The 26062-nt window shown below is 41.5% G+C and overlaps 1 protein-coding gene across 1 annotated transcript; it reads left to right on the top strand.

The window, feature by feature from the left end:
* Positions 1 to 6662: 6662 nt before the first annotated feature.
* LOC133441158 (neurexophilin-1) lies at positions 6663 to 18610 on the top strand. Its single transcript, XM_061718557.1, has 2 exons — positions 6663 to 6993; positions 14884 to 18610. Exons 1-2 carry the CDS (start codon positions 6889 to 6891, stop codon positions 15664 to 15666), a joined length of 888 nt encoding a protein of 295 aa, XP_061574541.1. The 5' UTR covers positions 6663 to 6888; the 3' UTR covers positions 15667 to 18610.
* Positions 18611 to 26062: the final 7452 nt, after the last annotated feature.

Genomic DNA, 26062 nt, shown 5'->3' with positions numbered 1-26062 from the left:
CAACCAAACAAAAAGGCTAAAACAGAAGTGACACGAGTCACTTCTGTTTAAGCCGTCACAGAGGGACACGCAGGAGGACCGATGGAGACGATGGACGAACAGGGAAGGAAGGAAAAAGGAGACAAGGGTGCAGACTACTACCAAAGCAGAGAACTGAAGGAAGTGCACGCCAGGTTCTTACCAAATAAAAACAAACAAAGCTAAATATAAAACAATAGAGCACAAATAAAGCATTGCAAAATCCAAATAAACAAGAACTACATATCTAAAAAAAAAAAAAAAAAAAAAAAACCCTGAACAGCAACTGCAGAAATCTCATTTCGCTGCTGTGATTTTACAATAATATCCATAATAACATTCTCAGATGGTGTCAAACTGAGGTTAATTGGTTTTTCCCAGGACCTTTTTCAGTAGCGTTTATATAAACTGAGAACCCAGAAAATCCTACATTCGCTCAAAAGACAAACATTTCCCCCACGAAAGAGAGAAAATGTTAAAGCTGTCCACTAAATTAAAACCAAGTAGCTGCCTGTGAGACAGCTAAACAAGTTAAAAGTATGTTTACATGAATTTACAGAAAGTCGAATAATTGCCTTGATCTGACCAATATCGAAGTCATGAATACTCGTTAGTATTAGCTGTAGTACTTAGCTGTAGAGAGAGACCGAACAGCTGACTGTAACGTTAAAATATAATAAAGAAACGTCTCGTAATGTACAGCGTTGTACAGTGATATAAGCCACATTATATCACATTACCGTTCCCGCTGTATGTTTAAACCATGGATGTAAACACTGTGGTTCAGTCAGCTGTTCGGTCTCTCTACATCCCGTGTGTCTGTCCATTGAGCTGTTACGCTGAGAGCGCCCCCTGTAGGTTTGGTAACCGGTTATGAAGCTTTTTCCTTTTGAAGATGGTTTCTTGTTTTATATCGTTTTGTGCTTTGCATTGCTTCTCTATTTGCAGCGCGTTTGATAATGCTGCATTTGTCTTTGTTTTTTGCAGCACGTTTTTTCATTTGCACCACGTTCCTCTTTTTGTGAGTTTGTGAATTTGAATTGTTTCTGTACTTGAAGCCGTTTTCCTTAACTGAGACACATTAGGCCGTTGCAGTGTGTTTGGCCCTTGTCGGCCACCGTAAGGATTAGTATGTACGACATTTACAGAGCTGCTGCATCGTTAGAGTCCTTCTTTTTTTTTCACATGTCCTCTTTCGCGCTTGTTTACCAATTGTACCGGAAGAACGCAAAATGTGTGTGGCGCCACCTAGTGTCGCAGAGTAGAACGCAGCGGGTGTGAAGTGAGAAAAAATAAGTTTTGTGTTCTGAAGATGCCCTGGGTTCCCAAAACACAGCTTTAGTTTTAGTCAGCCACGCACCTGCTGTTTATCATAGCAAATGCCTGTTTTTCTGTGAGAAAGAGCCTGGTTCGCACGGGATTTTGGTCCCGTGGGAGCTGAAACTTAGTTTGAGGGCTTGCGGACGGGGGGGCGAATAGGCCTTTCCCCCCCCCCCCTCCGCAAGGTGCTGAGGGAAAGGTATAAAGACCCGGTAGCCGGAAGTTTCGGATTCAGAGTCTGCCGTGGGTTAGTGGAGAACGCCTGGCGCAGGTTTTTTTCTTTGGCCTACTCAAAACCGGACTGTCCGGCTCGCCAGTCCCCTTTGTCGAGGTAAGATAGGCCTTAAAAACCTTTGTAGTTGTCTGTGATGAATATTGCTCAGCCACTTGCGGGGGGTAACCTGACACTTTATCCTAGCAAACGAGTAATTTTGTGTGTACTTGCTGTCTGCGGGGGGTAACTCGACAAATTGCCCTAGCAAACTGCTGGTTTTGTGTGTATTGCTGTCTTGCGGGGGGGTAACTTGGCGAATTATTCTAGCAAACTGGCAGTTTTGTGGATGTCTTCTATGTAAATGCTTGCTTTTTGCTAATAAATGTATTCATATCTTATAGCAAAGGCGAGGTGTGTGTGTGATTCATTTTGATACAGCCGACCACTCCTAGAACCTAATTGAGATTTCTCCCAAAACAGGGTGGAAAAGGGTAGTTTGATTTGATTTTTTGATTTGTTTATTTGCACAACATAAAAAAACGGTACAAAAGTTTAAATGAACATAAAAAAACATGAAAATATGTGCAGGTGAGAAAGGAAGCCCTAAATGGGCTTATTCAAAGTTCTCACCAGGAAAAATAGATTGTATTGAAATAATAGCAAGAACAAAAAAAACAAAAAAAAAAAAAAAAAAACAGCATTCAAAAAAGATGGATATAAACAGACAATTTCTCGGTGTGCACGTGCAGAAGTGAGTCCACATTAAGTGGAAGCACTTCTAGACGCTTGGTCAGTAAGGCTGGTCTTCAATCTCTGTTTAAAACTATTAATAGACAGTGAAGATTTTGCGATAAGTATATGAGAGTTCCAGAGTGAGGAACCTCTGTCTTTGATGGAGAACTGAGTGCTATTGGTACGACTGAATGAAGAATGGAGATCCTCAAATTGTCTGGTATTATAGTTATGAATTTGCGAATTGGTCTTAAAAAAATCTTTGAAAGTACTTGGAAGCCTATTTGCAAGATAAGTGCATTTGTAAATGAAAGCACATGATTGAAGTACGTTAATATCATAGATGGATAATAAATTTAATTTTTTAAACAAAGGGGCAGATGGGGCCAAATAGGAGGCAGAAGTAGCTATTCTTACAAATTTCTTTTGAGTAATGAGTAATTTGTGTAGATTTGATGAATATGTGCTTGCCCAAACAATGTTGCCATAAATGAGATAAGGATAAATTAAACTGTAATACAGAGTAACGAGACAAGCCTGATGGACCAAACCTCTGATTCTTCTGATGATACCAAGGGATCTAGAGATTTTGTTAGTTACAGAATGTATATGCTCTTTCCAGGACAAATTCTCATCCACAAAGACACCTAGAAATTTGGTGGATGAAACCTGATTGATTGCAATACCACCAATAGAGATCTTAGCTTTTTGCGGACAATATTTTTTGTTTTTACTTGCAAATACAATAAAATTAGATTTGTTAACATTTAACGACAACTTGTTTGCAAGGAACCATTTTGAAAGCATTGCTATACCAGAATTAGCTTGCTCAATAAGTGAATCAAAATTTCTGTGAGTTAGTATCAAATTGGTATCATCAGCAAATAAGATTGGTGTAAAGGATGAAGATACAGTAGCCAGGTCATTTACATAAATGAGAAATAAAAGGGGTCCTAGTATTGATCCCTGAGGGACTCCACACGACATCTTAACATTGGACGAAAAACAACCGTTGGCATGCACATATTGTTCACGGTTATGAACATAACTAGACAACCATTTCAAAGTAATATCATGGAAACCATAATGATGTAATTTGTCAAGTAAAATAGTATAATCCACAGTATCAAAGGCTTTGGAAAGATCTATGAAAATGCCGAGAGCAAATTCTTTATTATTAATAGCAGTATAGATTCTTTCCACCAGTTGTAAAAGGGCCATATCTGTGGAGTGATTTTTTCTAAAACCATATTGATGCTCGTATAAGATATTGTGTTTGTTTAGATGGTGCAACATTCTGTTGTAAACCAGTTTTTCCAATATTTTTGAGAAACATGGTAAAATTGATATGGGGCGATAATTATTAAAGATTCTTGGATCTCCAGATTTGTGCAGGGGAATAACTTTGGCAATTTTTAAGTCTTGAGGAACCTCCCCAAATTGCAGAGATAAATTGAAAATATGCATAAGGGGTTTACTAATTGAGAAAGACACTGATTTAACCAATGAAGCAGCAATATCATCGTGACCAGCTGCTGATATCTTCAAATTAGAAATTAAATCTAAGACCTCTGTTTCGTTAGTATCTTCAAACTGTAAAATAGTAGGGAAATTGCCCTTAATGTAATCTAAATGATTACTACTTGAAACTCCCATATCCTTTGAGAGAGAAGAACCCACATTTGCAAAGAAACTGTTAAATTCATTTGCTATATCGGTAGGGTTATCATGAATCTTTTTACCATTCTTAAACTGAGATGGGAGAGGGGCAGTACACTTTTTTTTGTTGAGAAGTTCGTTGACAACCTTCCAGGTGGACCTAATGTCTGACGATTCTCTGAATTTATTTGAAAAGTACAGTTTCTTAGACATCCGCAATAGATGGATGTATTTATTTTTATATTTTTTATAGATTGCAGAATTCAGTGGAGTAGGATTAGTAAGAAATTTTTTATACAATTTGTTTTTTATCATAGAGGATCTTTTGAGACCTGTTGTAAACCAGGGCTTCCGAAGACCTTCACCAGTTTTCTTCCTGGGTTTAACCAGGGGAAAACAATGATTAAAGGCAGAATTAAAATAACTCATAAATGACTGATAAGCAAGTTGGACAGAAGAATGTTCATAAACATCGTCCCAGGTAATGTTGTCAACCAACCTCTGAAACTTCTCTGTATTTCTTTTGTTAAAGATTCTAAATTTAAAGTTGTAGTTATTTTCCACATGTTCACTTTTAATTGGCAAAGAAATATGGAATACAGGAAAGTGATCCGATATATCTGTTATCAGAATACCTGAATGGGCAACATTATTCAAAGAATTTGTGAAGATATTGTCAATAAGAGTGGCAGAATAAGTGGTCACTTAGTGACTACCCTTTTCCACCAAACCGGTTCCAGAGCTGGTTCTGGGCCAGTGCTGGTTCTGATTCACAACTGGTTCAACTTGCGAACCAGCTGAGGACCGGTTTGTTTTTTTCATAGCTCGGATGCTAAGGGGAGCCTTTAAAGCGACGTTATTACGTCGCTGCAAACGTCAGTTACGTCGTTGCGTTGGCGCGAAAGTTGAAGCAACAACGTATTGGCTCTAATATGGACTCGGTCCTCGTAGCACCTCCACGGACCACATCACTAAAAGACAGGTTGTTCCTCCTCAGACCACTGCTGCTTTGCTGCGTCCAGATTAATTTGTCGGTTATTTGAAAATGTCGCCGTCTCGCAGTCTTGCTATTGCCGTTGGTCTTAACAACCCCCCCCCCTCCGCTTACGTAAGCGGTTCTTTCCTCTAGCCCAGCAAAGAGTTGGTTCTACCTTGGAACCGTTTTTTTCTGGCCCGGAGCCAGTTCTTTGTCAGTGGAAACAGAAAGCCCGGTTCCAAACTCAGCACTGGCCCAGAACCAGCCTGGAACCGGTTTGGTGGAAAAGGGGTAGTTGTGTATGTTTACTCAGATCTCTATGAAACTCCAGTTAATCCTTGGCTAGATGTGCATGTTACAGCACTTACTGATTTATTCAAACATGGATCCACTCCCAAAATTTAAGTTTCATGTTAAATAACCATTTTCTCATTTTAAAAGAGATGCTGGCAACAACAACCTGTCCACCTTTAAATAAAGCAGTGTAGAGTAAAGTTTTGGAGAATCTTAAGTTCATTTAATCATCTTAAGATCTGGCAGAGTTGCTACATTGTTGGCACTAACGTTTGACTCGTTCTTATCGTCCACCCTCCGTCGTGATTGTACATATCTGCTGGATGGTCTTTTTTTAACCGAGTGCTGCAGCTTCTTGCCAACTTCAGAAACCAGGGGATTTTTTTCTAAGTTACTTCCACTGAAAACCTTGGAAGCAACGGTTTAACGTCCAGGGCAGACGTTATCAACCGCATCAATTTGCAGCCGAGAACCTGACCAAGACCAGCAGCTTGTGTCTCCGTCTCAGATGCTACGCGTTATTTTAAGTTGTGTCCGTGACAATTATAATGAGAATAAAGCAAATATAATGGCGGTGGCTGTGAAGGAGGTCAAGTCTGGGAAGACTTTCGTTTTTAACAGAAACCTGCACTGCAAAGTTGTGGTGTGGAGATTAGAAGATGGAGGCATTTCCTGGGCAGGAAGCGAAAGATGTTATCAAGCTGCTTCCCTGGATCGAATGATAAGTGAGGATATCGCAACCTCTGCTGCTTCTATCAGTCAGTGCAAGTGCAAACTAAACAATTTAAAAATCGCTGACCATCTCTCAATAGATGGCTTGTATCTTTATATGTGTGTTTGTGTGTGTATTCTGCATTTTTGGTGATGAGTTTCATGCAAACAAACAAAACAACATGTAAGCTGCAAAAACTCATTTGCAAGTAAGAAAAAAAATTATTTGGAAGACTCAAACTATTTTGCTTTAAGTCGTGCTCCCTGGACGAAAAGGTATTTTTGCTTAAAATAAGACATTTTCTATGAGGTAAATGGAATATTATGCTTATTTCTAGAAGGCTGTTTTTGCAGCGTGTGAGAGTATCGAGGGAAATCCTCGGGAACATCTCAAAATAAGCGGTTTCTGAAAGCAACAGTGGTGAAGTGAAACGTCGTTTCTGCCCGGCAGAAGCTCATTCAGAGATGGAGAGAAGGACATCTCCTCCTCAGCCTCACTGATCTTGTTTCAGGAAGCCGCTGCAGCCGAGCGCCACTAGATGTCAGCCCTCGATGAGTCTTACAGAAAGTTACTTCTCAGAAATCGATAATGCGAACCTCTCTCTCTGCTCCCGCTTTCTCCCCTTTCCCTCCCCTTCTCATCTCAGTGCATTTCTCTCTCTACCCTCCGAGACTCTCTCCCCGCCTGTATAAAACCATCAACCAAACCCCCCCCCCCCTCTCTCTGCACTCATGCTCAGATGTACAAAGCCCTCTGTTCTCACCACCCTGTCTGAAAAGCACCAAGTTTCAGCGGCAGACACCTGACCCTTCCTGAATGAGCCTGAGAAGACTCATCTCTGCTCCCTCTCCTCCGGACTGCCTCCCTCACACCTCATTCCTCCTCAACTTCTGCAGCTGATAACGGCTCAGTCAGTCAAGGGGAGACTCTTCTTCTTTTTATTTCCCTCTCTCTTTGTCTGAAATGAGAAGATCAAGGACAGCTGACATGAGGGGAGATGCTCCACATAGAGGCATGAGGACCACATGTCTGTGGGCCGCTGCTGGGCTGCTGTCAGTCATCTCTCTGGTGAGTTAAATGCCGCTTTGATTTGACCTTTTTTTGCATTTGCATAGCATTTTATACCAACACTTCTGCGAGTGTGTGCACTCTTGGTGATGTGGAGGAATGTTCAGCATGAAGATCGAGGATCTCGAAGCTACAAAAGTAGATATTTGTCATGTCCGATAGTTTCCCTCGACACCTTTTGAGTGGTAGTAAAAGCCATGTTGTTAGGTCTAGCCTTTGTGCCTGATTTATCAATATCTCTTTATCAATATTAAACGTCCACTTGAACAGCTTCCCAAATCTGCATGTACATCTTGGAAGACCCACACACGCTGGATAGTCCTCCCTCAGCGCTACTCATCCAATCCTTTTTGCATCTCTCCCATTTACAGATGGGGGATTCGGTAAAAGTGCATGTGACGGTATGAGGGAGAACAGCCTGATCCCATTATGACAAATACACCAGAATGCTCGCAAACTCAATGCCTTGACAGTTTGTGACAACCCAATTCCTTTAATCCCCGAAGAGACAGTAACCCCTCACCCGCTGATAAATCTGTCAACAAAGCAATCAAAGCAGAGCAGGAGCCACTCCCCTCTTCGGAGGGGGAAAATAAATAAATAAAAAAATTCCATAAACTTAATCCCTGTAAACTTGACTGGCCTTAAAAAGCTCCTGTGGCGTTATCTGTCTTTAATTTGCATAGTGATGGAAAGAAGTCAATTACTATTAATTATTCTCTACAACTTAATACCCATTATCGAATTGAATTCGCAGTCTTGAAAACCATAAACTCAATTTCACAGCTGACTAAGCGCACTAATCACCCCCCTCCTTTGGTTTTCACTTCATGCAGTATGTCCTGCGTGGAAGGAAGAAGAGCGATTCTGTGATACAACAAACAACAACTTTTGCCGTTGTGCGCTCCCCCTTTTTGTGGAGACGTTCGGTCATAAAGTGACTTGTGTGTATCAGAAGTCGTGAGCTGATCTCTCACATCAGTCGACAAGAGAGTGGTTTGTTTTTTTTTCTTTTTGTTTTTTTTTTGTCTTCACCCCTCCTTTTCCCAGACTGGGCCGCCAAATTGGTTCGCTATGCTTTAATGGGATGATCATAATTGTTTCGTACTTGGTGCATCCTAAGCTTTCGCCTGCAGCTCCTTCAACAGATTGACAGACCCATGGGAACCTCGCAAACTTATTTTGGCCGCCTTTGAACCAAGTGGTGTGTGAAATAATATGATTATGCATTTTTCCTCTGGGTAAGTTGGAAAACTGGTAGCTACCCCCACCCCACCCCACCTCCCCTCCCTTCCACTTCTTCTTCTTCTTCTTCCTCCTTCTCTCAAACCGGCCCCCCTTTAATATCCCGCAGCCTGTGCGGGTACAGTCTTTATCCTCCTCAGAAGTCATGCTGCTAATCGTGCCCTGGCCCCTCAAAGCAGCGTGGTGGTGATACGACCTGCCTCCATCCACGGCTGCCTGTGATGTCTCGACACACTATATGATTTGTCATCAACTCTGACCCCTACCCAGCCAGCCTCAGGTAGCACTTTGATACTCTTGGAGAATGAGGACCTAAACTCTCGCTGGGCACCAAATGCCCTCAGACGATCCATCAGCCGGACAACAGGGGTCCTCGCTGGATGAGACCAGTTAAACGGGCAATAAACGACTATGATAGTAATCATATCCTCTAGTACACAGGCGGAAAATATTTCATTAACCAGTTGTCTCTTCTTTTAAAAAAACATATACACACACACACATATATATATATATATATATATATATATATATATATATATATATATGCGCTTGATAGCCTTAAAATATAAACACGAGGGATTCAGAGCATCTGAAAGCCAAGAATTAGATTTAGAGAAAAAAAGCTTTGAGGTTGGAAAGGCTGTCTCACGGCTAAAGCATCTCTGGGGAAAAAAAACATAGCTTTAATACGTAAAAATGTGCGACCTGAATTTGGAAAAAAAAAAAAAAAAAAAAAGAAGATGATGAAGAAGAGGATGAGAAAAAAACCATTAGAGGACAACAACTTAATTTTCCAAAAGCAGAAGCCAAACTGAATGCAGAGCACCCAATCAAGACCGCAAAGTGGCTTTCCAAGTCTTCCATCAGCCTGGTGGCTCTCCATTCGGTTAAACCAGAGCCATCTCATACACACAGACACACACACACACATACAGACACACACACACACACACACACACACAGCAGCAGCTACAGAATTCAGGTAAATGAAAAGTGACACACACTTTCATTCTCCTGCACAAGGTTTTCTGTACAAGACCACCGCAGAGTCATCTGGTTCTATTAAAGGTGGAATTTGTTGGCTGTTCGGGGGTCCAGCCCATAGAATATCCTCCGAGCTCCCCAGGGAAGCCGAGGGGGGGGTGTGGGGGGTTGTTTATCTTCCTGTTTCAAAGAGCGGACGCCTGCGCCTTATCACAGCCTCGCCAAGTGTAGATAGCATTTAAGTTTGTCCAACAGCCTGCCCGCACGCCGCATCTGGCAATCTGAGAGTCGTTTCCTAAAGGACTTCTGCGCGGCGATGCCGTTTGCTGTTATCTTCTTGAGGGATTCTGCCTCGTAAGCCCGAGCTGGAAATATTATTAACAGGCAGTTAAATGGGGTTTCGGGGAGGGGTGCATAACACACTGCGGATAGAAAAAGTTGCCAAATAAAAAGAAATAAAAGCCTCTGGAAATGATTGGGAGAGGTGTTGGAATATCTTTAAATGGTAACGCCGTTTAATGGAAAGCATTTTTCACAAACTCGTTTCCTTTCCTGCTGCATTTGCACACCAGTTTGATAACACGTTATGTTGCTGCTTATTTATGTATAAAAATCACTTGTTTGGGCCTGTCAAGGAAGACAGAAGGGTCTTGGAGCATAATGCTTTTGTCTGAATACTGGGACCTCAGAATACAATAATTTAATTCAAGTCCTTAAACTTCTTTTTACAACAATTACACACCACGTTTAATTTTAAAAACTAACCTCAAAATAGCCCCCAAGAAATATTTGGGGATTTTTTTCTGGAGTTGATGCAATGTGTGCAGACATCTGAAACCACCTTAAGAGGTTTTTTGCTTTTTAGAACATGCTTTTTCTGTAGCAGGACAGAGTACAAGTTGCATAATAATGTTTCTTACATAAAAAAAATGCCAACTGATTAATTTTTTTAAACAGTTTGTAGGTAAGAACGGAACAACAAAGTGAGGTAAATCAGCTTATTGTTGGTTGTGATGCTGGGGGTTATATAAACAGAGTGATATTCATGTTCTTTGGTAATGAATGAAAGTCAGTGACGGTCTTATTAAAGATATAAACAAAGTGTAGCTCTGAGCTTTACATGAACACGTATATTTCATCCTCTTTAATTCCCTGCTGTACCCGTAAACATCAGCTCAAGCCCTCTGACAGCTGTTTCTACTATTCAAAACACTCTGAGGGGTTAGTTATCAATTATTTATCTCAAATTATTTTTCGTGATCGGGTCTTTCCTGGATGATTTGAAAATTACCAATTTTATTAGACAGATGTTCCCATGTACAAACTCACTCTGCTGTAAATGTCACCACACTTGAGGAGGACTAAACATGTCAGCGGGCTTCTCTTCTCTGGAGATAGTGACTTTTAATCCGATAGATGACAAGAAATTACCGTTTCCTAAAACTTTAAGTGAAATCTTTACAAGCGTTTTTTTTGTGTCTTTTTGTTCCACGTCAGCCTTCTTTTGTCGGTTTTAAAATACCTCAACCATTAAATGTTGTCAAAATAGGTTCACAGGAAGCTACAACTAATCGATCAATCAACCATTTCTTTATATCTTGTCATTTAAAAGGCTTCCATAGTCCTTTGTTGTTTTTAGATTAAAACATTTCCTTTTTAACTCAACACAAACTGTCAAAAGAGTGTGCAACTTTTAATGAGATAACTGTTAAAGAAGCCGGGGATGAAGTCGCTCATGGCAGCCGTTTCCAATCGGTGGCTCGTGACCCTTCGGACGCATCACAACGTACAACTGAAGGATCAATAAAAAGAACAACAAATAAAAGATTCTCTCTAGTGGAACGGCGGCTCATTCAACCTTTTTCTGGTCAGTCGAAAGACTTGTAAATATAATATTTGCTCACAATTCAGACAGTCGGACAACAAAAGGTTTGGGAACCTCCGTCTTAACGCAGCGCAGCCAGAGCTATTAACGAAGACAATTAAGTGCCAGATCAATTCCAGCTTTTGTCATGGCTAATATTGTTTGCCGTGTCTGATATTCAATAAAGCACCGTATTGACAAACCGATATCCGTTAAGCCCGGGCTTATCAAAGTGTGGCTGCTGACCTTTACGCTGCCATGTTTGTTGTTCGTTCCCTTGGTTTCTTGCTTCTCTCTCTGCAGTATCTCTTTCAGACACATTCATGCCTCCCTCTCTCCATCTCTCTCTCTTTCTGTCTCTCACACACAGACACACACACAGAGACAGACTCTCTTTGAGCCTCGCGCACGTGTTTTGCAGCCGTGTAGAAGTAAATCTCGGCCCTCTGAGTGTTGCTGCAGTCAGTCGGGGTGTTCCGGATGTAAACGTTGCTTTAGTCAGGACTGCCTCTGATCTGCCTAATCTCCCCGGGCTGGATTACAGGTTGGGCTTTAATCCGTGAAGTGGGGTTCTCTGTCAATGTGCCTCCGAGTGCTTTAATCCAGAGACCGTCAGGTGCTTTAGATGAAAGCTAATTGCATGTCACAGTTTGGGGACCAAACAGAACGCTGGTGACAACAGAGCCGAGCTTCCACAACGGAGAATTAGGCCCGACGATGGCTGGGCGCATGCTTCACATGCACTGTGGAAAATTCGATCATCTTGGAAGGAAAACAGTGATGAAATCCTTCCCTAAAATTGGATTGCAGTGACATATCTTATTAAAATGTTACTCTGAACATGAAGTTGGAGAAAATCATGGATTTTTTTTATTTTTTAAGAAATGCAATTGAATTTCGTGCTGCACAAAAATCCTTACATCTTCACCCTTAAATACACACACACGCGCGCGCACACACACGCATGCACGCTCAGTGATTAGCCTGACAGGCATTTAAAAGAGCTCAAAGCTGCTCCCGAATATCCCTCGATCTGGTTTCGGGACTCTTCTGAGACTGAAACTGAGTTACAGAGGAAGCATTAGTAATTACAGCGCCACTAAAATTATATTTCATTTGATGATTAGAGGCTTTTAACAACTCAGAACAGAAACAGTCATGAGAAACAGATGAGCCTCAGAGTTTGGATTACCAGACAAAGAGCATCTAGAGCCGATTTATTCATTTACGATTATTGGAAGCGGTCTAAAATAAATTAAACTGGCATGGGATCAGTTTTATCTCAACACATTATTTGACCTTGCAACAATGTGTTTATGTTCTGTTAGAAACAATCAAGTAAGCCACAGTATTACTGTGTAAAAATCCAGTTAATTCAACCTTTATCACTGTTAAATGTAACGACCTAAATGATTTCATCCCTGAATCATCCGTAAACGTAGTGGAGAATACGCGGCTGTGATGTGAAGTGCTGTAATCGGCTTTACGCTCCCTGACAGTCCATAAGTTATGATTTCCCTGAACTTTTACATCCTAAGGAGCTTTACATTTGACCGTAATTGTGTCAGGAACTCCTGAGCAGGAAAAAAGCCACAAAACATCTCCAGCGAGCCAGAATGACAGACTCTTGTTTCCAGCAGTGAAACACAAAATGAGGCGCTCATTAATGCGGCTTAACTGCTCAAATGTTTCTCTACATCTTGTTAGTGCAAATATTTTCCTCAGAGAGTTTTTAAGCTTTGCCTTTATCCCGTATAAAAACCAACTGGCTGCAAACATTTGGCCACGTCCAATCTTCTGCTCTGAAATGTTGCATTTAAAAAAGGGGACGTCTAAACTATAAAGAGAGATTACAGTTGCAGAAACGGGACGTTCCCGTCAGGCCGTTCATCGCTCAAAAGCAACCAGAGGACACCTTCTCACGCCACTCCACTCTGAAGATGCTGCACACAATAAATGCACGCTCACAGCTGATCTCGACAGTTCTGTGAGGCGTGAGCGCGCCGCACAAACCGTGACCTTCAGTTCCACAATGTCATCGGGAGAACTTTCTGAAAGAGAGAAGACCTTATTTTCTGCGCATCGATCGTGAGGCGAAAGTACAAAATGTAAACGCTTCGACCAGATAGATCTGCTGTCACGGCTGGGACATCACTGTCACGGGCCTCTGTGGGGTGCGCGGGAAATCTTCGCTCTCTCATCTGTGGGATTGTTAGAGGAGACAGAATGAATCATCAATCATCCATTCAGGGCAGGTAATAGTCTGCTGTTGCATCATGTCTGCAGCCAAGACGCTCGTCATTCATCCCTGGCAGGAATACCCTTAATCTTGATTAGGACGTTTCACGCGCGTCCTGAGATCTGCTTACAGTACCTACAGCGTGAAAACTGGGATCGCCGTGTTTGTTGATGCTTTTCCGGTCCTGTTGTTGCTGAGGTCAGCTGCTCTCAGCATGGACATGTCTGCTAAATGCTACTTTAAAAAAAAAAAATTATTACACTTTTGCTGCCATTTCTTTCCACGTGAGCCACTCTGGATTGAAGTTGGAGATTGATTGAGATCCATATCTGATCTCTCCCTCCACCCGATGTCCACACAGCTTTCTCTTCGCCTTCCTAAACGAGGACGGTTCTGACTCCTGGACTCAAACTGAGAATTAGCAACGGATGCAATTTGCAGGGTTTAGAATTTAAATCATAAGGAGACTGATGTGCTGCTTTAGTGGATTAACCCTCTGAGCCCCAGGCGGGTTCTGGGTGATTTTTTTCCTTTTTTTGCTCCTGTTACACTTTCTCACTTCAGGCTTTTTTTTCCCCACTGCATTATGATGTCCTACGCCTCTAAAGAAACTGCAGCTTTTCTGTTCCACCCAGATGCAGTTTTTTTCTTAAGTGTATCTTATCTAAGCAAACTGATTATTTTTACCAGCTTGTTTTTGGGGTGAGATTATCACAATTGGTAGCTAGGAATTTGGTAATTTTCTGGATAGAATCTTATCTCACACACAGACAGTCGGAAGATGAAAAATCTCTGAAAAACCTCTCATTAGTATTTATCAATTCCCCATCAGGCTTTGATACATGGTGTAATGTTGGCGATTGGAGTTATTTTATCAATTTGTTTATTTCAAACAGAGTATCCTTTAAATCTACTAGCAAGTTTCGTGACTCAGAGTTCATTCATTTTGTTTGTTTGGATCCTAAATCATTTTTGTAGAAATACACCACCAACCTCTGTCTTTTCCCAATAATTTTCTACTGAAAAATGTGTAATATCGCGGTTTTCTTCAACCCGAACAAATTGACATAATGATCCTATATTCCCAGACTTATGGGTGACACAAAAAAAACAACCAAAAAACAACAACTTAAAACCGCCTGGATTCTCAGTCTCAGATTAAAATGCATGCTTTTGTATCCTTTATCTTTTAAAGCCCAGTGACTAAGATGCTGCCGACATAATACTTCCCACCAACCCACGACCAAACCAAGGTAGTCATGAACACAAAAACAAAAACAACAACAAAAACCTTTCGCAAACATGACCTGGTTTGAAAAGCAACTATGTGTTTTTGGACTTACTTGTTCATTCCAAGTTGACTATATAACATTGACTACATAATAACAAAAGTCCTATTTTTCAGTTGAAATCATAATAAAAAAAAAGCATTATCCCATCAGAGCGCTTAGTGTGAACGGATATGTTAAAGAAACATTTAAAAACAACTCTGCATGCTACAACATTGCATGAGATCAGCTGAGAGTTTTAACTGATCACCACTTTGTTCTTCCAGGTCACCTGTGCCGACTCATCCAGATCAGGAAGTCCTGACTTGAGGCAAAACTCAAAATCCAAAGCGAAGACTTACTGGAGTGAGAGCAGCAAAGCCGTGTCCATCAGCCGCCTGCTGTCCCAAACCCTCTACGCCAAGGAGAACTTCACGTCTATGGATCTGAGCTACGACGAGGCAGACTTGTACTCTAAACAGGAGCAGTGGAGCTGGCTGTACAACACGTCGGCCTCCAGGGACCCTCGGTCCAGGATGAAAAGAAGGCCCATTGTCAAAACTGGGAAGTTTAAGAAGATGTTTGGTTGGGGCGATTTCCACTCCAACATAAAGACGGTGAAGCTGAACCTCCTCATCACCGGTAAAATTGTGGACCACGGCAACGGTACCTTCAGCGTCTACTTCCGGCACAACGCCACGGGTCAGGGCAACGTTTCCGTGGGTCTCGTCCCGCCGACGAAGGCCGTGGAGTTCCAGGTCCACCAGCAGCACCAGCAGTTCCAGCAGCAGCAGCAGACGGCTCTGGAGACCAAAGACACCAAGCTGTTCAACTGCAGGGTGGAGTACGAGAAGGTGGAGAAGGGGACCAGGAACTCGCTGTGCGCCCACGACCCCTCGCAGAGCTGCCCGCAGGAGCAGACCCAGAGCCACGTGTCCTGGCTGTGCTCCAAACCCTTCAAAGTCATCTGCATCTTCATCACCTTCTACAGCACCGACTACAAGCTGGTGCAGAAGGTGTGCCCGGACTACAACTACCACAGTGACACCCCCTACCTCCCCACCGGCTGATGGCACCACCAGACAAAGGAAGACCAAAAAAAAAGAAGAAAGAAAAAAAAAAGAAGATGCAGGCTGTTGGGGCCCTGAGCAGTCAGATTATTCACACGAAAAGTGAGTGGAGACATTTACAACTCAAGATGTCGACTGGCATTATTACAACTAAAATATCCTCGTCACAAGACCGCCGTTGCTCCAGGGTCACGAGAGCATTTTAGAAAAGCACTTATAGGCTTGCAATACTCACATGCGTTAGCTGCTTACATCGAATGGAAATTCAAAAACCAACTGTGAAAATGTCCAGATTGTATTTATGTAAATATCACAAAATCCACACGAAAAGACCAGAAAACTATTTTATGAACTTTCTCTTCATGCTAATTTACTTGTTTTTGTTGACAGTGTATTTCCATCTCAATCATGCTTCCTGTCTTCTCCAATCAATCTCTGGTAATCTTTGCAGAAACGTAAACGTCAATGCAAATAAGAAGAACCTGTCAGTACGCATTAGAGGGCATCATGGAAAAAAGCATTTTGAGTGGTGTTGTTTTCTGCTGTGTGATTGTAAGCGTGAATATACCTCTCATATTGTTGTGGGAATCTCATCTATGTTCATGCATGAACCGAACGTGGTAAACAACTATATAACGTCCAGTTATATTTTCATGTTATTGCAGCTGTCAAAAGAAATCTTCATCAATTCCTACAGACAACAAAGAGAAAATGGTCTATTTTAATTCTTTGCTTGCTGTCTGAAGACTACAGATGGTGCACAGTGAATAAAACCAGTGGAGAGCTCCCAAAATATCAAACACAAGGAAGTAAATGTCACAAAAGATAAATAAAAAGTTGCAGAAAACACGCAAGATGATAGAGTTACAGGAGCTAATTTTCTTTGGTGTACTGAGAAAAAAAACAAAAATCAAATACAACCATGCTCTAAATCTGCTTATTTCTCTGTGCTGCATTTCCATTTCAGACATTTAAATGTTGCTTTTATTTTGGTGACTTACAACAAGCTCAGTGTAATACAGCCGGGCTCCTGCAACATGACAAGATGAGCAAACAGAAGTGAGGAATGTCACAGTGATCCTGTACAAACCAAAAATAACCGTTTGTGCACAGCGGGATAATAGTTTAGTGAAACATAATGACAAAAAAGGTCAAAAGTGTTTAAAAATAGGCATAAGAACATTTGAATAGAGAAAAGCATTGAAGTTGCGGAGAGGATGGTTTCCGGAGGTTCTTTTAATGAACCATATTAAAGCGTGAGAGATGGTAAAATCTGTGTTCCTCCTCCAGAGGCAGCTCTTCCATTAAACAGCAGGTGAGGATCACATATACCACCTATCAAACATTTGCACCTCTGGTTATCAAAAAGGGCCGATTTTGCAGGAGACTAACACCAGCTGCTAATGATACTGGATGTTCCAATTGGCCATTAAACCTTCATTACATAGATTGGGAGCCGGTGGCTCCATGTGAAGCATTTGGAGGAAATGAACACAGTGAAAGTGGGAGCTCTGCAGAGTCAACACCACTGAGTAGAAAATGAATTAAAATGCCAATATAAAACTGGTTAAAAAAATAAAAAGTACAAATGTGCACCTAGAGGCAAAATCACTGCTGTCTATTTAAATTCTCTGGTGTTTCACAGTGTACGCCACGATATGCACAATGCCGTTAATGGCAGCCTGGACGACATCCAGCGTGCGAACATGGGGTGAATTTTCTGACAGGGCACGCCATAGAGCCGGTCTGCCTGTGGGATGAGTGAGCATAAAGAGGAATTTATGATGTAGAGGAACGAGGATGGCAGAAATCACTGGAAGCACCTGACTCGTAAATTGAGTGCATGTTCCTGTCAGCAAGAAGAAGGAATGACTAATGTCTGAGATTGCTGTTTAGGCCATCCCTTTCATCTCAATAAAGTCACTTTGATATCTCGCTACCCCTGCCCAAATCTGCCAGGGACAGTTTAAGATTCAGAAATTAAAGCAGCACTTTGCTGGAACAATGCAGCCTCATTATGCACACAATCTTGCGGCTGTAAACAGTTTCAGTGCAAGAGTCCCTAAAAGATTAGAGGAGGTGTACTTCCACACGAGATAAGTGGGTTAATCGAGGTTAATCGAGACTAAAAGCTAGGCCTCCTGTGGTATTTTAACCTGGCTAGATCATCATGGAGATCTTTGCTCCAAGTCTAACCTGGACCAAAGCAGGTTATCTTCCCAATTTGTGTATTTAATCAGTTTGTTGGAGTGTGTTAGCTTCAGAACATAACATTTCACTTCAAATCTTATGCAGCATATCTTGCATATAGAAAATGAAAAGCCCCAGCAGTAATGTGCCACTTCGGATTATGTTTTTGCGTTTGTCTTGACCCGTTTCCACATTTGTTTCAGTATAGTACTGCTGCAGCTAAAAACAGAGACAAATGGTCTCTTAAAATGTTTGACAAATCTATTGATGTGACGTTAACACAATATACTTGGAGCTAAAAAGGCAAGGAGCTTAAATTAGCCAAGACACCTGCAGGAGACGGGTTTCCATTAAAACCTAGAAGGCTGGAATTGTAACAGGACCAGCATCTTCCTCTGTTCTTTCACCTGTTGTGTCTAAATTCACAGTGACGGACCTGGTAGGATCCACTTAGCAACATACCACTCTATACCTCTCAGTAAAAATGGTGCACTTCCACCACCGTTTTCCAGTCACCATTATACCTATAGAAAAAGAGGAACAGGATGGTGAAAAAAAAAAAAAGTGGATTAAGATCAACTTTGAAGGAGCCAAGACTGTTTCCATATGCTGCAACGAGTGAGAACAACTCAAACTCAGTCGCTAACGAAAAGCAACTCCATGGGAAATATAACGCATTGTTTGTTTAATGGGTCACACGCAAAAGTAAAACAGAAAAGTGTATTTTTCTTTGGCAGAAACTGTTGATCATGTGATCGACCATCTGAATAAAATGTTCTCTACTTCAGATAATCGGCAGAAAGTGGTCCAATCTGGTTTAATATCTGTAGACTCTGGAAAAAGATTAATTTCATTCCCTGAAAACACACACACCATAAACTATAGAACAATACCTTGTTTGCATAACTGAGGACACATTTTAAAAGGTTCCAGTTATTTCCATAAACTGACATGGGCTATGCATAGGCTATGCAATAGGTTTTAAGAAAAAGAAAAAAGATGGAAAAGCTGAGTAATTTAGCAGCTAAAAAAGAAAAGGCAGACGTCCCGCCCAGTACAGCTCAGATTAACAGGGAGTAGAGCCAACAAACGCAGTAGAAACTTCCTCTGGACGCCATTGGAAAGCATGTGACGTAGACAGAATGACAACCAGATTAGGATCAACAAAAGACCAAAATACCATCCCCTGGAGAAGGGATGCCAGAGAATAACTTTAGTCAATTTTGCAGTAAAACCCTGTAAATCCAAAGCAATTCTTTTTTTTTTTTTGTCATTCTGAAGCCATCTTGGCTCTTGGATGTTCCTGTACAACTCATTGCATGAAGCCGGTCCACATCCCTTTGTGATTGTTTCTGCGTGTACTGTGGAAATCACAAGGCTCATTTTACAGTACAGCTGGCAAAGATGCCAACATAATGTTTATTTCCACTTTTGTCTGTTTTGTGTTATTTTACCATCCAACCTCGACCTGCCAGCAAGCAGCGAGCTAATGCTAATGCCGCTCCGAGATCCAAAATAAACAGAACGCACCTCTAATATAATCACTAATTAATCATTTAGAGAAACAATCTTAACCTTTGCCATTTTATTTTCCTCAGTAACAAGCGTTTCAGCTTGTAAGGTGCTCCCTTTTTTTTATAATACTAACAAGTTCAGTACTCCATGAAATGATTTATGTGATGTAAAAGAGATGTATGTACACAATTAAAACAAAGAGCAATCGGCCTTTTAGAAATTTTAATTTTAAGTACAGTATCTAGAATCTTCCTTAAATAAATTGGTAATTTTAAGGCTCTGTTTCGGCGGTCAACAAGAAAACCTAGCCGTTTCCTTTGTTGGGGGAATACTGTTGGGCATGAATGAAAGCGACTGAAGCGCAAAACGGTGATGATTGGACGTCTGGGTTATCTCCAGGCCCAGATCTTCTCCTTCGGTTCAGCTGTCCTGGGCCAGAGCCATCCATGCCTGCCGTCTATCCAGTCGCACGCCCACAATCCCTGATTAATGTTGTCTGGGCGGGAGCTGTCAGAAATGGCAGAGAGAATCATGGGATTTCTCCTTCAGAGTCCCAATGACACCCAGCAGCTGCAGGAGTAAACAGATGACTAACCACTGGCCTTTTGGCAGTCTACAGAGATTCACATGGAGGGGGGGCTCGTTGCTTTGACATTTGGGTGGATTAGAAAGTTCTTTGGTTCTGCTCTGCTGGTGTCAGAGGTGGTTGGTGCGATAATTATGTGCGCCTTGCTTTGCTTCTGCTTGACCCCCAACTGCAGAGGGAAAAAATTGAGTTACATTTTTTATTTTTTTTTGTTCCCCGTTTACAGACGTTTGCCCAGATGAAATGTCTAAATGTGAAAAATTCTTCTGCAGCTCATTTATAAACAAATCACATTCTGTTTTTGGTGTCAGAAGAAATAATGAGCAAATGGCTAAAAAAAAAAAACAACAAAAAAAACAAAAAAAAAAACAACAAAAAAAAGCAACCATATTGTCATTTCAGATCATGTCCTGCTGCAGAATTCATTTCAAATCGGGGGCTGGAGCTGTCCTGGGGGCACAGTCTAGTGTGAGGTATTGACATATTAAAAAGCTCTATCAGACAATGCCGCTGCTGCCTTTTTTTTTTAAATTACAAATAAATTACTCTCCTCAAAACACTATTACTCCTCTGAAAATGAAAACTCACTCATTGTGAATGCCTCATATCAGGTAAAAACTGGAGAGAATTAATTAACCTTTGTTATTTTAATTGCTTTAGTGACAGCTGTCCTTTGGTGCCGCTGCCATCCTCACAGACGTACTGCAGGCTTGTCAATTACTTTCCCCGTGAATAGATTGAAACACCACGGAGGATAGAGTCATTTCATTAGTCAAACTTAATGCCCCCAGACATAACCAGGTGCGAACACTTCACTTCTAAATATGCAGGAAAAGGAACAATACCATTAAGCCCACATGAATCCAAGGAATTGTGGCAACATGAAATTAAGTTTATGCTCTATTTAATTCTGGCCCACTGCTCATATTTCCATTAGATATCCAGGTTTTTCGTGGAGGGCCATGGACATTTCAGATATTTCCAGGTTTCTGACAGAACATCTCGAACTAAAATGAAAGGCAGCTGTGTGCCACAGCCAATTGCTCTAATGGATGTTAGCATTGTAGCCGTGTCACTTCTCCCCGCTCTGGATAATAACGGACAGCTGCAACTGTCTAATTCTCCCATTTTGCTGTTAGCACATCTATGATCTAATGCTACTCAGCCCATCATGAATCAGGAAGAAATGACTGCTTTCAAATGTCTTTTTCAGCTGGCTGTCTGCGTCCAACACCAGCAGTCCAAACCCTTCACCACATTTCACGAAGGCAGGAGTCATTTTCACATTTTAGCGGACTGCTCAAAGCTCTCCCTTCACACGCTGTGAGGATGTTCACACTCAAGCTGGAGGAGACGCGAGGAAAGCTCTCAAGAAATGATATTGAATGTAAAACAGGTTACAATCCAAACATTGCAACAAATTCTGACAAGTGCAAGAGTTTGACTTCACAAGAGAAAACAAAAACATACAGTTTCAGTGTAAAACATGATTTTTTTTTAGCAACACAATAATTGTTTATGGACTTAACTGGCAGTTTTTCCTGTCAGAGCTAACTTTTCCTTGTACACAATATCTAAATGCGTTTGGTGACACTGAAATGAGACAAAGGGACCAGTTAACACCCCCCCTCCTAATATTGCAGTGCAGCGCTTGTTTAATTAATTCAGAAAACAAAAACAAAAACAGACAAAGGAGATGGGTAAATAAATGGATCTGCGAGACTCGGCCAGCAGGGAACATTTGTGCTGCCTCGAGTAAGCTTTTGATTACAGGAACATCTCAAAAGAACTCGGGTTTAGACTAACGAAGTAAGAGAAGATAGAACAGTGAGCTTTAGCTGCTAAGCAAACAGAGTTGGGCCTGATTAAACTCCCGTATCAGTTTGGTAAAGCCATCTATATAACCGGAGAACCAGCAGAGTAGGCGGTTGCTGGGCTGGACCATGAAGATGAGTAAAAGAATGGATGAGTAAAAGAGGGTATGCTTTTTTTGGTCCGTACTGTAGTGTGTCTGATAGTGTTCGCAGGCTTCCCAAGGGGGGGGGGAGACTTCAGTCAATGCCCTGCTACATGTATGTCATTGGCTGTAGATCAAATTGGGAGTGTCTGATAGGGTTGAGGAAGATTCGCTGCAGCTCCTGGGCTGAAACGATTGCCTCTTTTTTGCAGTCAGCCTCAATCTCTGTTGACTCGTGTTAAAAATGTCCCACTTTAGAGCAGAAATAAAAATATTTACAGCCTGGTTTAGTCTCAATCGTTTGACTTCACACCCGTGGCAACTCTGAGTAAAATTATTTCTAATATGATTGACAGCCAGCTCAGCCAATGGCATGCCTTCATCACCTCCTCATCCGTAATCGCCATTCTACCACTCGTAGGCGGTTTGTGCTAATCCAGCATCAGCTAAACGTGTCAACATGTTAAACAGCATACTGTATTCCACTGTAACTGTATTTCAGCAGGGATCTCCTGAAGGAGCCGGATTCCCGGGAAACATGGCGATACTCAGTACAAAGAGAAATGGCCCTCAAAACTGGTCTTCAGAAACCAAGGGGTCACTTGACTGAATGCTTCCCCCATTGTTTTAACAGTCTATGGCAGGGGTCGGCAACCCAAAATGTTGAAAGAGCCATATTGGACCAAAAAAGCAAAAAACAAATATGTCTGGAGCCACAAAAAATTAAAAGTCTTGTATAAGCCTTAGAATGAAGGCAACACATGCTGCATGTATCTATATTAGTTATATTATTAACATTCAGGCAATGAATGCAAATGAGTCGGTCCAAGAAATGTTGAATCCTCTTTTCTCCTCAGTTATTTTTCTCTTTTTCCCTTTGGAAACAATCCCTTTGGCCGGTTTGTTTACAACAGCAACCTGCCTGGCGCCGCCCTGCTGGTAGAACCATGTTTTGCAGGCTCAGACGCAAATCTTTGTTGACAGAAATGTTGAAATTTTATATTTATTCTACACATTCTTACAGCATTAGAAAACGTTAAGAATGTGTGTGTCATGTTTGTCCTACAGCAACCATATTAAAACAAAAAATATATTTCCCTCCCCCATCTATTTCCATTTTCAAACATTTTTGAAAAAGCTCCAGGGAACTACTAGGGCAGCGCAAAAGAGCCGCATGCGGCTCTGGAGCCGCGGGTTGCCGACGCCCGGTCTATGGAGTGTCCTGACAGTCCTGTCTCCAACCTCTGACCCGTCAGTAAAGCTCAGAAACTGGCAAGTCGGGTCTAAAATCATGTCATCCCCTGAAAGTTTGTCACTCATAAAATCTGAATCAACACTTGTAAACGAACTTGATCGTTCAGGCAGCAGAGGTTGAAATGCATAACACATACCGTGTTAAAGATGCGTTATTTTCTTATGCACGCACCCGCAATGGCGCGTGGTTCACGTATGTGGTTCAAAACAGTGATTTGTTTCCCTCCTTACACAAATTCAACACCCCACTATTCCTCAGCTATCGGCACCCTTTACAGTTTCCTTACAGAGGTGACATCGTTTTGCACAATATGTTTATTATTTATTTAAAACTTTTTCATACACAGTCTTTATGTACCCGTTTTATTTTTCTGAAAAGTGAAAAACAGAGTTTTATGTGACTGCTCACATTAGATTTGTTTTTATTTCTGTTACCAAATAAAAATAAAATGAGTTTAAGTTAGGTACTATAGTATAAATAGTAGTCCTGCTCAGTATAGGACCAAACCCCACTAAATGGGAGTCTAAGAAAAAAAGGTTTAGCAGCAGTTTTGGTGATAATTACGTGTATAATTATCACAAAGAGGAAGCGAGAAGTCAGTGTTGTTTTTCTTCACAGCTTCCATCTAAGCAGCAAACCATTAAGACCAAACGAGGGGAATGAAACTGTTCTTAAGGAGGTCTGGAAGGTCGATGAATTTATAGCCGTAAAAAAAAGAAAATCAGCAAAATTACCACAATCATTAGCTGCTGTGTCACAGCATTTAACACGGCTCTCAAGCCACTGAGTGTGTTATCAGGTGAGGTGGAAGAAGAGCATTTTCTGCTAAGACCTGGAAAGGTTTAATTTATAAAACGTTCCCATCTCAACATCCACAGCGCTCTGGATAGCAACATGAACTGTTATGGCACCACAACACCAGGCTGCAACACTTTGACAGTATATTTGCTTATATCTAAGATTACAACATTTATAAAGAAGTAAGTAGATATCTTGTTTTAATTTAACCCCAAAGCTACATTTATTGATTGCAATTAAACATAAATAAATAAAAAAAAACTCCAGAGCCCAGAATATGGTATTTGGGGAACCCCTATTAAATCACTAAGAAATACAATATACAGATAAGACAATCAGATTACAGAACTTGTAAAAAGTAGGTTAAAGAAAGTTGACATGAGTCAAAGAGCCACTCTTATGGAAAAGATTTAAGAGACGTCTTTGCATAGACCCTCCGTAAAGATACACCTGATCATGATCTGCACGACTCCTCCCAAACACCATCCATCATCAGTCTTCTGAGGACACACAAGTGGCCAACTGATGGCAAGGTGTGTGCACGTGCACGCTTTTCAAAAATGATACCAGATATAAGAGGATTACACGGCCCATTATTGTGGCTCGTCTCTATCCTCTGATTTATCACTTCATCCATAACAGGCTGCCACCCCGCACAAAGGGCCAACGTCTCGTGCCCGAACAGCACGGATCAAAAGTTCAGATAAGAAAACGAGATGAGTTAAACGTGTGTTTGATCATCTGGATGTGTGCGTGGCGAGCGAGCTTTGATGGTAAGCCCCGACAATTAGGCTGCTTTGCAAGCAATTGCACCTCTGATGAAAAGTGCAACTGGTTGAAAATCTATTTTTACGATACGAAGAGCTGTCAGCACAGGTTTACCGAAACAACAGCAGGAAGAAAGCATGATTGCTGATTATCACCTTGTCACGAGCGACGCTGAAGTATGGAGCTAGGTGATGCTATTTATACTAGACAAAGACGTTATAAAAGAGCAAAGAGATCATTTTCTCCATCATTTACATCCTCTGATAGGACGCGGGGGAAAAAAATTACCCAGCTGACATTTCACCACACCATCTGGTTATACATCAAAACTTAAAGGCTTTGCAGTCAGTGTTCATTGCAAGTGCCCATACAAAAAGCTGTCAACATGATGAGTAGAACACCGTGCCTTGTCATGGTCTAAATATATAGAAGAGTTTTCCCTCACTGTCCTGCCTTCAAAACAGGTCGGCAAAGTGAAATAATCAGGGCCAGCTTGAGTCGGAGCCGAGGCTTTGTTTGCCATTGATTTATACCTTCAACAACCTCTACGGGCGATTCCATTGCTAAAGGTGAGCCAGTGTTTCTGACAGAGATGAACTAGGTGCGCTGGCAAGAGAGGAATGATGTGGTTTAAAAAATAAATGCATCACCATTAAATCAAAGAGTAACCTTGAACGCGCTCAGGCTGGTGCCAGCTCGGTGACACGCTCTGCCCTCGGTGCTGGGCGTCGCGGAGCACGCCAAGCGGCGGGGAGAGCTCATCCAGGCTGGGTGCTGCTCCAACTCATCACAAACCATCACAAGCACTTGGCCCGAGTTAAAACAATGAGGTGGGAAAACAGTTACTCTCACACATTTGAACTGTCAGTCCTTAATTCTGAAAGTATGCCTTGTGTTGTTCTAAGTAGGGATGCAGTTTTCAATAGAGATGCAGGGAAGCTTTAGAGGAAGAAGAGCTCATTTCTGCCGTTTTTGTGGAATATTCACCGAGAATGCTTCCACGGAGAAGAAACAAGAAATAAGTGAAGTTTCAGGCTTTTGAAAGAGAAGACACGTCCTTGAGACAAATTTAAAAAGGAGCGGGGTAAAACAGAAGAAAAAAAGTTGCACAACTCTCAGAGATTACAAGATCCGGCTGACTTCAACAGGCACGTGGAAACACGGCATGAGGACACATGAATCCATGTGCAACTTCAAGCATAAATGGCATTAGTTATGGTAAAAGCTCATGAACATGTATGAATTTACATTTAATGTTGTGCATGCAAGAACAATTCATTACATGTAGAAACCAATTGATTCAGGGATTTTCAGTAGGATTAGTTGT

The sequence above is a fragment of the Cololabis saira genome, chromosome 3, assembly GCF_033807715.1.
Source record: "Cololabis saira isolate AMF1-May2022 chromosome 3, fColSai1.1, whole genome shotgun sequence".
NCBI classification, from domain to species: domain Eukaryota; kingdom Metazoa; phylum Chordata; class Actinopteri; order Beloniformes; family Belonidae; genus Cololabis; species Cololabis saira.
The sequence above is the reverse complement of the archived record's forward strand: the minus strand, read 5'-3'. Positions and strand labels throughout refer to the sequence as shown.

Bases quoted from the DNA above. Each gene is read 5' to 3' on its own strand.
- LOC133441158 (XM_061718557.1), top strand. From the start codon at position 6,889: ATGAGAAGATCAAGGACAGCTGACATGAGGGGAGATGCTCCACATAGA. The intron at 6,994-14,883 runs GTGAGTTAAATG...TTGTTCTTCCAG, and splicing joins TGCTGTCAGTCATCTCTCTG to GTCACCTGTGCCGACTCATC.